We start from the raw sequence: 15,750 nt of genomic DNA on the forward strand, positions 1-15,750 counted from the left end.
TTGATGCATACTGGGAAATCCGTCCCAGGAAATCAGCCCTGATAATTTTGTGTTCTATTAAAGAAGGACAGCCGGAGTGGTGGCGCATGCCTGTAATCCCGGTACTTGGGAGGCTGAGACAGGAGGATTGCAGGTTCAAGGACAGCCTCAAAGACCCTGGGTTCCACCACCAGTACCACACAAAAAAAAAAAAAGAAAGAAAGAAAGAAAGAAAGAAAGGAAGAAAGAAAGAGAGAGAGAAAGAAAGAAAGAGAGAGAGAGAGAGAAAGAAAAGAGCTGGGCATGGTGGGCCACATTTGCATACCAGCAACTCAGGAGGCTGAGGCAGGGGCATCACAAATTTGAAGCCAGCCTGGGCAACTTTGTGGCCAACCTGGGCAACTGAGCAAGACCCTGCCTCAAAATAAAACTAAAAGGGTTGGAGATACAGCTCAATGACAGAGTGCTTTTTGACCACGTGTGAGGCCCTGGGCTCCATCCTCAGTACTGCCAAAAAAACCAAATAGGGTGAGAGCAATTTTTTTTTCCTTTGCTTTGTTTTTGCAGCCCCAAGATGTAAGCCAGGGCCTTGAGCACGCCAGGCAAGCCACTGAGCCATGGAGAGCCTCTCCAAGAGCTTAGCGGACGGTTGTTGCGGAAGTGAGCCAGTTACCTGGGGATGGACGAGGATCTAGAAAAAGGGAGGAGGGAGGACAAAGAGGAAGGAGAACAGGGCTTGGAGGGGCTAAGCAATAGGGCGGAGATGACCCTGGACTGCGAAAAGCCAAGGAGCCGTTAAGCACAGAGACGTCCAGTAGCAAAATAAAACTCCCGTGTGCATCACCTCTGCGCCCCCGACCCTCTGTAAAATCTCTAGCCTCAAAGGCTTCATGGCTGTGTGCACGTGTGTGTATACATGCACGTGTGCGTGCGTGCGTGCATGTATGCGTGGAATCCCAGGTCCACACACAGGGAGCCCAGGGAAAATACGAGCTCCCCATGGGACCCCCTTGCAGCAGATTCTACCTGAATCTCCACAAACAGACCATCTCAGATGGTGATGAGTTTCCTAAGGTGTTGTGTTCTGGGATCAGGAAGGATTCCGGCTGTTCGCATCCAAGGGCCTCCCACACCCTTTACCCAGAAGCCCCAAAGGGAGGGGCACCGGGGCTGGTCCTTACCCGCCAGGGGTACACCACGTCTTTGGTGCAGCCTGTCCGGCCGCAGCCCAGGAGGTTGTGAAGGGCGTGGGCCACAGCGTACACGGCCGAGTACACGCTGTAGACCACGCGCTCCCCAGAGAGCGTGAGGATGGTGTTGAAGGACTCGGTGACGTTCAAGCAGGCGTCGCAGTCCTGGTTGCAGGTAGACCGCTGGCCGGTGCTGTTGGGCGGCGGCGGCCCGGCATAACCACGGCGCACACGGAACTCGCTGAAGCCCAGCATGGGCACCTTCTGGATGGTGACGCCCAGGAAGGTGCCCGTGTGGCGCAGCTCTGTGAGGTTGTGCAGGACCGGGTCGATGGCCCAGGACTCGGAGGCGATCCACACGGTGTCCGTGAGGTTCCCCCGCAGTACCTCCTGGAAGAAGGTGTGCAGGACCAGCTCCGGCGAGAACACAACCACCACGTGCGCCGTGGTCTGCTGCAGCTTGAAGAGGATGTGGTGCAGGTGCTCCTGCTCCTCCGGCGTCAGGGCCTGGCTGGGCTCCGGCGTGGGCAGCACCTCCTGGAAGGCGATGCAGATGTCACTGTTCTGGGCCAGCCGGTCGCTCAGCAGCTGGCTGTTGTCGCGGCCGTAATCGTCGTTACTCAACAGCACCACGATCCAGTTCCACTGGAAGTGGAACATGAGCTGCACCATGGCCTCGATGTGGTGGCTGGCGCTGGGCACCGTGCGCAGCGTGGACGGGTAGCGCAGCTTGTCCCACAGCAGGTCCGAGATGGCGCTGTAGGTGATCTGCCGGGGGCGGGAGGCGAGGGGGGTTAGCCAGGGACCCGGGTGCCACCTGCCACGTCGCCTTGGTGACGCTTGGGGAAGGCAGGCCGTGAGCCCCGCCTGGCTGGGGGTTCACGCCACCAGTCACGGTGTGGTAACAGGAGAGCCCTCCGCACCGTGTGCTGAGCCGGACTAGGTGATGTGCGTAATCCTGGGCGTCTGCAGCACAGAAGCATCTAACGAGAGCCACGCCCTGGCTGGACGGCTCACGCCTTCATCCTTCCCATGGGCTAGCTAGTGGTATTTGTCGAGCACCTACTGTGTGCAGGCTTCCTCTTTGCCATGATCAGGCTCATCAGAGGGGCACATTATTTCCTTTGCCACCCTACCTTCTGTGGTCTCTTCTTTCCTTCTTCTCTCTCTCCCTCCCTCCTGTCTTTTCTTCCTTCCTTCCTTCCCTCCTTTCTTTCCTTCTTTCTTTCTTTCTTTCTTTCTTTCTTTCTTTCTTTCTTTCTTTCTCTTTTTTTCTCTTTCTTTCTGTATATGGTACTGGGGATTGAATTCCAGGACTTTCTACCTCCGAACTACATACACCCTCCAGCCCTAATTTTTTTTTTTTTTTGGGTGGTACTGGGGTTCCTGGAAGCCCTTCTACCTCTGGGCTACACTCCCAGACCTATTTTTATACTTTTTTATTTGGAAACAGGGTCTCCTGAGCTGGGCATGGTGGCACACGCTTGTAATCCCCGCGCTTGGGAGGCTGAGATGGGAGGATCGCACAGGTTCGAAGCCAGCCTCAGCTACTTAATGAGGCTTTCAGCAACTTAGTGAGACCCTGTTTCCAAATAAAATCTAAAATAGGGCTGGGAGTATAGCCCAGAGGTAGAAAGTATCTGGGTTCCACCCCCAGTAACACACACACACACACACACACACACACACACACACACACACACAAATGGAAACAGGGTCTCTTAAGCCAGCAAGGCTGGCTTTAAACCTGTGGGATCCTCCTGTCTCCGCATCCCAAGCGCGGGGATTACAAGCATGCACAACCATGCCTGGCACCCTATTTTATTTATTTATTTATTTTGAAACAGGGTCTTGCCAACTTGCTGAAATCGGCCTTGTAACTGTGATCCTCCTGCCTCAGCCTCCCAGGTACTGGGATTACTGGGTTTACAGGCAGAGTGTGTCTCTGTGCCCGGCTACGCCCTCAGGATTTTGTTTTGTTTCTGTCTTGTGGTTCTGGAGATTGAACCCAGGGGCATTCTACCTCCAAGATACACTGCCAGCCCTATTTTTTATTCTTTATTTTGAAACAGGGTCTCACTAAGTTGCGGAGGGCCTCACTAAGTAGCTGAGGCTGGCCGCAAACCTGTGATTCCCCCGTCTCAGTCTCCCAAGTACTGGGATTACAAGCGTGTGCCACCACACCCAGCTTAACCCTTTTTATTTCTTATTTGGAAGCAGGGTCTTGCTACGGTGATGAAAGTCCCACTACGTGCTATCTCAGCCTCCCGAGTACTGGGACTACAAGCATGCACCATCACGCCCAGCTCACTGCTCGTTCTGTCTCTTTTGCGGGTTTCTACTTTCTTCTATGGCCTCATAACCTTGGGTGCCCATCCAGGCTGCTTGTACCGTTTCCACACCAGCAGCTCCCAGGGCTCACCCTGACCTGAGCCTCTCTCCTGGGGGTCAGGCTGATGTCCAAAATCCCCTCCCCGGCATCTCAAATCTAACCCACCCCAGCTGAGCCCCGCGCTCCTCGGCACCTGTTCCTCCCACCACCTTCCCGACTCTGTTGAGAGCAAATCCGTCCTTCCTGTTTTACTCAGGCCTGACCCCCTTCCCTCTCACGCACGCCACAGCTGATCCATCAGCAAGTCCTTGGGGATCTGGCCTCTGAACGTGTCCCTCGGTACCTGCCACCTCTCCGCTCCACCTCGTTCCCACCACCACGGTCCCTGGCCTGGGTCTCAGCATCGTCTCTCCTCCTTCCTCCCACAGTCTGCCCTTAACAGAAGAGGCAGCCAAGCTGACCTGCTCACACACACGCCAAGCCACCTTCCTCCTCTGCTCAGAGCCCTCCGACGGCACCGGGTGCCACTCAGGAAAAGCCCGAGCCCAGCAGTGGCCCCAACGGCGCTCCACGCGGGCCAGCCCAACCCCTCGGACTTCTCCTATTCTCCCCAGCGCCGGTTCTATAAACATGCCGGGCACCTCCCAGCCTTTGCACTTGTTAACACATCTCCCTGGAAGGCTCCTGTCCTGGATGCCCACGTAGCTCCCTCTCCTCCTTCAAGCTTTCGTCCAGTTGTGGTGGAACCCGCACAACCTCCCCGTTGAGAACTGCAATCTCCCTCTACCCTGTCCCAGTCTCCTGTCTTCCTGACCCCCCTACTTTGCTTGACTTTGCCTTCCACCCATGGCTCGCTCACCTGCTAACACCCCACGTCACCAGTGTGTTTACTGTCTGCCTCCCCCACTAGAGAATTAGCTTCACGAAGGCAGCGACCTGTGTTTGTACCTCAGCTGTACCTCCAGCACCTGGCACACAGTAGGTGTTCAAGAAACAGCTGTTAGCCAGGCGCGGTGGTGCACGCTTGTAATCCCAGTACTTGGGAGGCTAAGACAGGAGGATCGCGGGTTCAAAGCCAGCCTCAGCAACTTACTGAGGCTCTCGGCAACCCAGCGAGACCCTGTTTCCAAATAAAAAGAATAAAATGGGGCTGGGGGTATTTGTAGCTCAGAGACAGAATGCCTTTGGCTTCAATCTTCAGTACTATGAAAAAAGGAAAAGGAAAAAAGAAAGTTGTTAAATGAATGAAAGAATTAGCTAAGTCCTGGATCAGATGCTTTGCATAAAAATATCAACACGTGCAAAGCACCTACTATGTGCTAGGTGCTTTGCAACATGAAAACCGCAGCAGCAATTTCAGCGATTGTAACAATCTACTGTGGGCCTCATCTGATGCCAGCAGCTCTTAAAGAGTTAAATGAGTGGAAATTCTATACTAGTAACTAGCAGTAGACTCGGAGCTTTTACTGGTAACGTGACAATAGTCATAATAATGGCAGGTGCACTGATAGCACTTTTGTGTATGTATGTGTGGTATGGGGGAATTGAACCCAGAGTATTCTGCCTCAGAGCTACAACCCCGGCCCTATTTTTTATTTTATTTAGAAAAAGGATCTCTCTCTGAGCCGGGCGTGGTGGCGCACGCTTGTAACCCCAGCATTGGGGAGGCTGAGACCTGGAGGATCGCAGTTCGCGGACAGGCTCAGCTACTTAGTGAGTAGTGAGGCCCTCTGCAACTCAGTGAGACCCAGTTTCAAAAATAAAGAATAAAAAATAGAGCAGGGGGTGTAGCTCGGAGGTAGAATGGCCCTGGGTTTCATCCCCAGACCCGCAAAAAAAAAAGAAAAAAGAAAGAAAGAAAAAGAAAAAGGGTCTCTCTGGGTTGCTGAGCGTCTCACTGCTTGCCGAGGCTGTCCTCAAACCCGTGATCCTCCTTTCTCAGCCTTCCAAGTACTGGGATTACAGGCACGCACCGCTGTGCCTGGCTTCTAATCGCACTTTTTTTGAAGACCTATTATAAGGCTGATGTTGTTCTAAGCAACCGCACAGTGTGATGCTGAACACCTCCCGAGTTTCCATCACTGTGGAAGATGCTTCGCATAATAACAGTGGCATTATTGACCACCTACTGCACGCTGGAGACTTGCTGGTTGAGCACCTCAATCTGCAGACAACCCTGAGATGGGCTCTTACCTATCTTCACAGGTGGGGACACTGGGCTCAGAGGGGCTAAGAGGTTTGCCGGGGGCTTCCCAGAGCTGCCCCCCGCCCGGGGTCTATCTGCCTTGAAAGCCTGAGCTGCCTCCTGAGACCCAGGTCAAAGCCCCACCCACTCATGTTCCTACCATTAAGCCCCTGCTTAGTGGGCAAGGGGCTTCTGGGTCCCCAGGGCAGTCACCCCCTGCGCCCCTCCCGGTCCTTCTCCCAGGGCCCAGGGGCCTCACCTGCGGGAGGAGGAAGAGGGAGAGGAAGTGAGCCACAGTCAGGGTGGACTCGGAGTTGTCGGGGCCGATGACGGCCACCACGCGGGGCATGTAGCCGCTGTAGTCATCGAGGATGGGCAGGAAGTAGTCCTCCTTCGCCAGGAAGTAGAGCACGGGCTGGACGTTGTTGGCGAGGTAGCAGATGTCCACCATCTCGTAGCCCAGCAGCACGCCGGGCAGCAGGCTGCTGTGGTTGTTAATCTCTTCCACGGCGAAGCGCATGGCCTGCATGAGGTTGTAGCCCAGCACCTTCATGTCGTACCTGCAGGGGCCGCGCGGTGGTGAGGGGCGGCTCCAGTGGGGGGGGGGAGCAGCCGTCCCTCCTCCCTCCATGACGAAGCCGAGGACGGCGCGAGAGGCCACTCCAGAGGACCCGGGCATTTTATTTTTTTTATTTATTTATTTATTTATTTATTTATTTATTTATTTATTTTGCAGTACTGGGGATGAAACCCAGGGGCATTGTACTTTCAAGCTACACCCCCAGTCCTTTTTTTTTTTTTTTAGTCTTTTTATTTTTTGAAACAGGGTCTCACTGAGTTGCAAAGGGCCTCGCTAAGTAGCTGAGGCTGTCTGCGAACCACGATCCTCTGGTCTCTGCCTCCCAAATACTGGGATTTCAAGCGTGCGCCACCACGCCCAGCAACTCGAGCATTTTAGCACCCTGTCACCATACAATATCTCTAGGGTCACCATGGTCCCTGTGGCCACCACTGACTCCATGATCCCTGTGACCAACACCACGACCATCACTGTGACCTCTGCCATGGTTCTGATGTTCCCCCATGACCCCCGGAACCCCCAGCAACCTCCATGATCACCAATCTGCTGCTGCCATCGTCACCCACCAACCCAATTACCAACGTCATCCCCGCTCCCATCATGGTTACCACATCTTTGTGACCATGTTTACCACCACCATCACCACACCACCATTATTACCACCACCACTACCAAACATGACCACCAACAACACCAACAGCACTACCATCACCACCGCCACCATCACCACCAGACATCACCATCACCATCAATACCACTATCTCCACCATCACCACCAGACATCACCATCACCATCACCACCGCCACCACCACCACCACCACCAACATCATCACTACCAGATATCATCACCATCACCACCACCAAGCCACTCCACCATCTTTGCCGCCACCACTACCACCAGCAGCAGCACCACCGTCCCCCCACCATCACCACTACACTTTTCACCAGCTTTGGTATCACCAAAATCACTGCTGTCGACATTCTCAGCCTCAGCACCACCACTTCCGCCAGCAGCAGCACCACCAGCAGGCCGCCCGTCCTTATCGCGGGCATCAGAAGGCCGGGTACCGCGCTTGGTATCAGCGCTGACGCCTCGTTTCTCCTCCCATCACGTGCATGGTGTGTCTCTACAGGCAGCCATGGGGCGTCTTTTGCCCTCTCCTCCCTCTCTCCCTGACTCCCGGAATGCGCTCCCTTCTCTGAAAGGGGTCACTACTTTATAATCCCACTGACTCTGGTGGCCCAGGCTTCAGGCTTGCAGGAAGATGGTCCTCCGATCTGCAAGTGCTGCCAGCATCCCAAGGGGCTCATGGGGATCCCATCCCCTCCGACCCCGGGAGCACCACAGCCCCCACTGGATGGCGCAGCCCTCCCTCCCCAGTCCAGGACCTGCTACAGAAAACCATTCAGCGTTCACTGAGTCCCCCACCCCAGGGCAGCGTGGGGGGCAGTGGTCAGGGGTGTTTTTTCTTTTCAGTACTGGGGATTGAACCCAGCAGCGCTCTACGTCCAAGCTACACCCCCAGCTCTATTTTATTCTTTAATTTTTAACAGGGTCTCAGTAAGCTGCAGAGGGCCTCACTAAGTAGCTGAGCCTGGCCACAAACCTGTGCCATCCTCCTGTCTCCGCCTCCCAAGTACGGGGATTACAAGCGTGCGCCACCGCGCCCGGCTAAGGGGGAAGTTGTTTGGATGGTCTCTAAGACCTCTCTAAGCTCAAACAGCCTCTTAGTTATTTTTGTTGGTACTGGGGATTGGTACTGGGACAGGGGCATCCTTTTCAGAGCTATACTCCCAGCTCTATTTTATTTATTTATTTATTTATTTGGTACTGGGGAAGGAATCCAGGGGCATTCTACCTCCAAGCTATACCCCCTAACATATATATATATATATATATATATTTTTTTTTTTTTTGGTGGTACTGGGGGTAGAACCCAGAGGCTTTCTAGCTCCGGACTATACTCCCAGATCCATTTTATATTTTATTTGGAAACAGGGTCTCACTAAGTTTCTGAGAGCCTCACTAAGCAGCTGAGGCTGGCCTCGAACCTGCGCGATCCTCCTGTCTCAGCCTCCCAAGCACGGGGATTACAAGCGTGCGCCACCACTCCCGGCTTAGTTTTTTCATTCTTTGTTTTGAAACAGGGTCTCACAGAGTTGTAAAGGGCCTCACTAAGTAGCAGCTGAGGCTGTCTTAGAACCATGATCCTCCTGTCTCAACCTCCCAAATGCTGGGATTACAAGCGTGTGCCACCAGGCCCGGCTCTATTATTTTTATTTTGAAACCGTCTCACTAAGTGGCTGAGGGTCTTGTCTTGCTAAGTTGCTGAGGCTGACCTCAAAGCTACAATCCTCCTGTCTCAGCCTTCAAAATACTGGGATTGCAGGAGTGCGTCACCACACCCGGCTTCGGACATCCTCACCCTCTTAGGGGAGGCAACGCGTTGGGACAACACTGGTCTTGGTGTCGTGAAACACAATCCTCAAGATTCAGTGACACGGGTTCTCTGGGCCTTCCCTGGGGTCCCGCGGGCTGGATCTTGGAGAGGGGGCTTGGTAATAATGAACAGAGAGGAGTGTCTAAGCCCTCAGTCCTGGCCGGGCCTCCCAGGGCCCCCAAGACCACCTCTGGCCTCCCACCCCGCCCCACTGCCACATCTGGCCTCACCCGCCAACTCACTCTTGGCACTGGGGCACTTGTAGGACGTCGAGGTGGGCAGTGCTCTTCATGTTGGCGTGGAGGGTGAAGAGGCCACCCAGGAGGTAGTCCCCAGCCAGGTAGAAGTCGGAGTTCTCAGCCCGCCCAGCCAGGACCTGCAGCAGGAAAAAGAGAGAGCGGAGCGTCCTCGCCCGGGGCCCCATGGCTGCCAAGTGCCGGTGGCGGGAGGTGACCCTGCCTCGCGTGGAGCTGGCACCTTGACACCAGGACATTTGCACAGACATTTACATAGTGATGGTCCTGCCATTGCACACCAGGACAGGTGGAGGCTTCAGGGCTCTGGGCACAGGAAAGGAGGCTGGAACTCGGCTGCTCCTTCCTGAGGGCACAGGGCACCTGGCTGATCTGGGACGGAACCTGTTTGGAGGGACAGCGGGTGAGACTCTAGCCTCCTGCCCCTCGGTTGGGAGCAAGTTTTATCCCCCTGTTTAATGTTTCAGAAATAAAGAGCATAAAACCAGCCACGGTGGTGCACACCTATCGTCCCGGTACTCGGGAGGCTGAGACAGCAGGATCGCAGGTTTGAGGACAGTGCTGGCAACTTAGCCAGAGCTTATATCAAAATAAAATAGGGCCAGAGGTGTAGCTCGGAGGTAGAATCTGGTTCAGTTCCCAGCACCACACACACACACACACACACACACACTGATAAAGGACATATGTGTTCCCAAGTGAGTGTGAGCACCTGAGTCCTCACCTTAGAGTCCAACCCAGCTGAGCTGGCATGCTCGTGCAGACAGTGAGTGAGCGCTGGCGTCTTCTGAGAGCCGGCCGTCCACCCTTGCCTGCCATTCTTCTAAAATCTGGGCCCAGCACCGAGCGTGGTGGCCACGCTTGTAATCCCCGCGCTTGGGAGGCGGAGACAGGAGGATCGCCCTGGTTCGAAGCCAGCCGCGCTGGCTTAAGAGACTCTGTTTCCAAATAAAAAAGTTAAAAATTAGGTCTGGGAGTGTAGCCCGTGGGAGTGTAGCCCGGAGGTAGAAGGGCTTCCAGGAACCCCAGTACCATCAAAAAAATAAAAAATAAAATAAAATCTGGGCCTTTCACAGGGGAGGAAACTGAGGCGTCAGGAATCTAAGAGCTCACCCACTCCGCACGGTTGGCACAGCCTCGTCTAGTCGCCGCTGACGCGGTGGAATTGGTCGCTGCTGTCCATAAAGCCATGGCAGTTAGGAGAACAGAGACGACCATGGGGCAAGGGGCTCACTCCTCCTGACCGCTGCCGCTGTCCGCTCTGCATACCGAGCCCCTCTGCGCCCCCAGTGCTGGCGCTGAGCCACGGGCAGGGGTGTTGGCAAACAGGAAGTTGAGAACTGTTTAAGTGCAAGGCCCCACCCGGAGGGGTGGGGCAGAAGGAGCAGCCTCCATGCATGAGGGTCCCCCTGGAATCAACCTCAACCGGAGCCTCGGGGGCCCGCAGAACATGGCTGGCTGAGCTCTGGTCCCAGCCCTGCAAGGCAAGAGCCTGCTCTGTCCCACATCACGTGCCCCAAACCACAGCTGCACCAGCCTCCGCAGCTCAGGGTCTTGCAGGATCTTTCTGGAGTGGCATCCTCGGGGCCTGCGAGACCACAGTCCCTGCCTGACCAGGCCCCAGGAGGTGAGGAGAGCGCCTTAACAGCGGCAATTAGCGGCTTTCCAGATTCTTGCATTGCACCCAGCACTTACGTGCACTGTATCATCTGATTCACACATACACCCCGCAGAGTTGCCAGGTTTAAAGATGAGGGAATCGAGGCTCAGGGAGGTTAAGTGTCTTGCTGGGAGACACACAGATAAGGGTTGGCAACGCCAAAATGTAAACCTGAGCTGCCCAAGCCCTGAGCCTCTGTGCCTCTCCGCCTTTAGGTTTGCGGAGATCATTGCCCAAGGCACAGTCCATCCCAAAGCCCAGGGGCTGGGGAAGGACCAGTTCCAGGCTCAGCCACAAGGGGGCGCAGTGAACACAGCTGTCAAGTTGTTGAGAGGAGGCGGAGGATGCTGGAGCCTGGAGGTCCTGGGATGCTCTGGGGCATCCTTGGGAAAGCCAGGTAGTCCCCAAAGTTTGAGAGTGAGGCTATGGCAAAAGAAAGCATCCAGATTAACTGGCACTCCTGAGGTCGCCCCTAACCTCGGGCTCCAGGGTGGGGACGCAGGAGCCCGGATGGCTGCAAAAGGAACTCAAGCAGCGGGCACTGGCCGAGCCCATGATGCGGCCAGGTTGGACACAGCACAGAGCCAAGGCACACCAAGGGCATGGGCTGCAGTCTACAGACAGAAACAGGGGCCCTGACAGACTGCATCAGAGCCACAAACCCACCCATCACACAGACAGGGAAGCTGAGGTCCAGGGAGGGGCAGCAGCCTCCCAAGCCAGCCAGGCAGCGCCACCCCCCTTTGGCTCAAGGTCAGTCAGAGCATGTCTGGATTGCGCTGTGCACTGAAGTCCTCAGCAAGCCCCACCACTAACATAAACCCACCCTCCCTCCCCTCTTCCTTTTCTTTTTCTCTTTTTCTTTTTCTTTCCTTTCTTTTATTTATTTATTTATTTATTTATTTATTTATTTATTTTGGTGGTACTAGGGATGGAACCTAGGTGCATTCTATCTCCGAGCTACACCCTCAGCCCTATTTTTTATTCTTTAACCTGTGATCCTCCTGTCTCAGCCTCCCAAGTACTGGGATTACAAGTGTGTGCCACCACACCTGGATTCTTTCTTTCTTTCTTTCTTTCTTTCTTTCTTTCTTTCTTTCTTTCTTTCTTTCTTGTACTGGGGTTAACCTAAGGGAATTCTGCTTCTGAACTATGCCCCCCCCCAGGCCTTTTTATTTTGAAATAGGATCCTGCTAAATTGCCGAGGGGCTTACTAAATTGCTGCGGCTGGCCTCAAACCCACAATCCTCTTGTCTCACCTCCCAAGTTCTGGGATTACACGTGTGTGTTACCATGCCCAGCTAGTCTACCTTTTGAGTGTGACTATTCTCTCCCCATCCTGCAGAGGAGACTGAGGTTCAGAGGGGCACTAACGTCTTCAAAGCCACATGGCTTCTCTAGGCGCCGTGGGGACTGAAGGGCTCCAGGAAGAGGAGCGGCGGCTCCGTTGGCGGGGAGAGCTCCTTTGCGCGGGCTGTCAGTGTGGGCGGCTCTGAAGGCCAGACTCTGAAACAGGAGGACACCTGGCTTCTCATCCAGTGTCAGGCCGTCCCTGGGCAAATCACTCCCATCCTCCCAGCCTCAGTCTCCCCATCTGTAAAATGGACTCTGTCTTCACATTTCAGGCGCGGCTCCTTTTGTGATTCTGAGGAAAAGCCCGGGCTGCATGAGCCCTGGACCTTGTCCCCGAGTCTGCACTGAAAGTCCCTTCCAGGTCCCCTCGGGCCGTGATGTCAAATAGGAGAGCCCCAGCATGTCCGCTCACATGGCGCATGCCCAAGGTCGCCTGGCGTAGCCATCGCCCCCATGTCCTGGTCCAGGGCTCGAAGTCCCTGCTCATTCTGCGTGGCCACAGGTTGCTATGGTGACGGCCAGCCATGACGGAGTTATGAAAATCCATGGGGAGGCCGGGTGGGGGCGCCATGGAAATGACATGCCAGGAGCTGCCCATTTGCCTGGGCCTCTGCTCCCGGGGTGGAAAAGGAGCCGGCACCGGCTGCCCCGAGCTTCCTTCCTGGTGGTGGAAGAGTCTGGGGCCCAGAGCTCCCCTGCACCCGCCACCTCCCGCCTGTCTCCTACCCACTGGCTGGTCTCTGCACTGACCTCTTCCTTACCCCCGCCTTTTTGACCCAGGACAAAATTGGGCTGCTGGAAACCTAACTCCCATCTGGCTTAGGGTGCGGCAGGCGGGGTCTCCCCAAGGAAGGGCCGGGAAGTGAGGGTGAGCCGCTGGCAAGCCAGCTTGCTTGATGCAGAGGGACCTTGAATGAGGGCGGCTGGGGGGATCTCAGCCGCCTCCTCATCCCACCCCCTCAGAGTCTAAGGAGTAGTATCCTGCCAGGAACCGTGGTCCAGTACTTGGGAGGCTTAGACAAGAGGGTTGCAAGTTCAAAGCCAGCCTCAGCTTGAAACGGCAAAAGCCTGTTTCAAGAAATAAAAACCATGCTGGGCGTGGTGGCGCAGGCTTGTAATCCCAGCATTTGGGAGGCGGAGACAGGAGGATTGCACAGGTTCGAAGCCAGCTGTGCTGGCTTAAGAGACCCTGTTTCCAAAATTTTTTTAAAAAAGTATAAAATAGGTCTGGAAGTGTAGCCCAGAGGTAGAAGGGTTTCCAGGAACCCCAGTACCACCAAAAAATAATAAATAAACAAATAAATAAATAAATAAACCATGTTGGGCGTGGTGGTACACACTTGTAATTCCAGCATTTGGGAGGCTGAGACCGAAGGATCGTGGTTCATGGTCAGCCTCATCTATTTAGTGAGGCCCTTTGCAACTCAGTGAGATCCTGTTTCAAAAATAAATAAAAAATAGGGCTGGGAGTGTAGCTCAGAGGTAGAATGCCCCTGGGTTCCATCCCCAGTACCACAAAAAGAAAGGAAGGAAGGAAGGAAGGAAGGAAGGAAGGAAGGAAGGAAGGAAGGAAGGAAGGAAGGAAGGGAAGGGAAGGAAGGAAGAGAGGGAGGGAGGAAGGAGAAAAAGTGAAAAAAGAAAAACCAAAAAGGGCCCGGGGTGCAGTTTGGAGGTAGAAAGCCCCCATGGGTCCAATCCCCAGGACCAAAACATTTAAAGACTGGGGGGGGGTGCGGGGGAACCCTGAGATCACCTAGGGCTGGACGGGGCTCTGTGGGGGAGGGACACACTCTGGAGCCCACAGACCTGCTCCCCCTCCTCTCCCAACTTGGCCGGGTCTCTCCAGCCCCCTGAAGCTGCTTCTCATCTGTGAAATGGGGACGACGTGGGCTGAGATGATGAGTGGGAGCACCTGGCCCAGGGCCCATGAACAAGTTCTCAGCCAAATCCGACTCCTCCTTGTTGGCACACGCGCCGGGACGAGGCTGTATTGAGACTGAAAACCCAAATTCTCCTGGTTGAGCACCCACCCTGATAGGTCATGAGAACAGGCACTTTGGGGGCAATACTGGAGATGGACCAGGAGGCATTCTACTTCCAAGCTACACCCCTAGCTGTTTTTATTTTATTTTTTGTTTTGGAACAAGGTCTCACTAGGTTGCTGAGGCTGTCCGTGAACCTGTGATCCTATCTCAGACTCCCAAGTACTGGGATTACAAATGTGCGCCCCCTCGCCTGGCTCTGGTGCTCTGATTTCAAGCATTCAATTTGACCCTCAGCTCCTCCGGAAACGTCATCCCTGAGGCTGGGAGGTTGAGGCACAGGGCAGGGGGTCAAAGCTGGGACTCCATCCCAGGTCTGTGGCTCTGTGGGCTACAGAGAGCTGACATCCAAGGGCCCGTGTAGTCCATCACTTCTCACTGGCGCATTGGTTTACCTGTCTGTGCCTGTTTCTCTATCTGTAAAATGGGAGTAACGGCAGGGCGTGGTGGCGCACGCTTGTGATCCCAGCATTTGGGAAGCTGAGACAGGATGGTGGTTCGCGGACAGCCTCAGCTACTTAGACCCTTTGCAACTCAATGAGACCCTGTTTCAAAATAAAGAATAAGAAATAGGGCTGGGGGGTGTAGCTTGGAGGTAGAATGCCCCTGTGATCCATCATTGGTACTACAAATAAAATAATAAAAAGCCGGGCGTGGTGGCGCACGCCTGTAATCCCCGCGCTTGGAAGGCTGAGACAGGAGGATCGCGCAGGTTCGAAGCCAGCCTCAGCTACTTAGTGAGGCTTCCAGCAACTTAGTGAGACCCCGTTTCCAAATAAAATAGAAAAAATCGGGCTGGGAGTATAGCCCGAAGGTAGAAAGCCTCTGGGTTCCACCCCCAGTACCACACACACACACACACACACACACACACACACATAAATAAAATAATAAAATAAAATAGTAGTAACAGAACACAGTCTATGGGGCTGCTAAGAGGGGATGGTACCAAAGCAGGGCACACTGCTGGGCATGGCGCAGAGTTCCTGTAATCCGGCTGTTCCAGAGGCTGAGGCAGGAGGATTCCAGGTTTGAGACCAACCTGGACAATTTAGCGAGATCCTGTCTCAAAATACAAATAAAGGGCCGGGTGTGGTGGCGCACGCTTGTCATCCCAGCATTCGGGAGGCTGAGAGGAGGATCGCGGTTCACGGACAGCCTGAGCTACTTAGTGAGGCCCTCTGCAACTTAGTGAGATCCTGTTTCAAAATAAAGAATAAAAAATAGGCAGAGGGTGTAGCTCAGAGATCAAATGTCCCTGGGTCCCATCCCCCAAACCTGCACACACAAAAAATAAATAAATAAAAATACAAATAAAGGGCTGGGGGTGTAGCTCAGAGGTCGAGCACTCCTGGGTTCAATCCCTAGCCCAACAAATAAAAGTATTTAGCACAACGCCTGCCACAGAGCGTGCTGGAGGCCAGTGCGGCCTCTAAGCAGAGCACCCGGAGCGGAGCTGGCCTGGTGGCCAGGAGCCGGCGCAGGTGCCGCTCATTTGCATGGAGGGTGCGCTCCACTGGCCGTCGGGGCACGCGGTGCAGGGACGTCCGGCCTCAGTCAAATGGTTCCGCTCCAAGCCCAGGACTGCGGCCGTCCCCTGGCCACAGCAGGGAAATGAAGGGGCACCCTGGGCGGCCACGACACGGGGACTTAGCGTGGTGACCTAGCAGAGGGGCCTGGGGCCTCCGAGCAGGGACAGGCACTGGGCCCTCGAGCGCCACCAGCCCTGGTCC

General features: G+C 54.7%; 1 protein-coding gene across 1 annotated transcript in view; it reads right to left on the minus strand.

Moving 5' to 3' along the window:
* TAS1R2 (taste 1 receptor member 2) overlaps positions 1-9,132 on the minus strand; it is a gene marked incomplete at both ends in the record, with an annotated part of 17,815 nt that extends 8,683 nt beyond the window's left edge. Inside the window, 3 exons of the mRNA XM_080691195.1 lie at positions 1,161-1,937; positions 5,946-6,246; positions 8,951-9,132. Of these exons, the coding sequence (XP_080547321.1) occupies positions 1,161-1,937; positions 5,946-6,246; positions 8,951-9,132 (1,260 nt within the window). The remainder of the gene's footprint in view (positions 1-1,160; positions 1,938-5,945; positions 6,247-8,950) is intronic.
* Positions 9,133-15,750: the final 6,618 nt, after the last annotated feature.

This window comes from Muscardinus avellanarius, assembly GCF_963383645.1.
Source record: "Muscardinus avellanarius genome assembly, chromosome: 3".
NCBI classification, from domain to species: Eukaryota; Metazoa; Chordata; class Mammalia; order Rodentia; family Gliridae; genus Muscardinus; species Muscardinus avellanarius.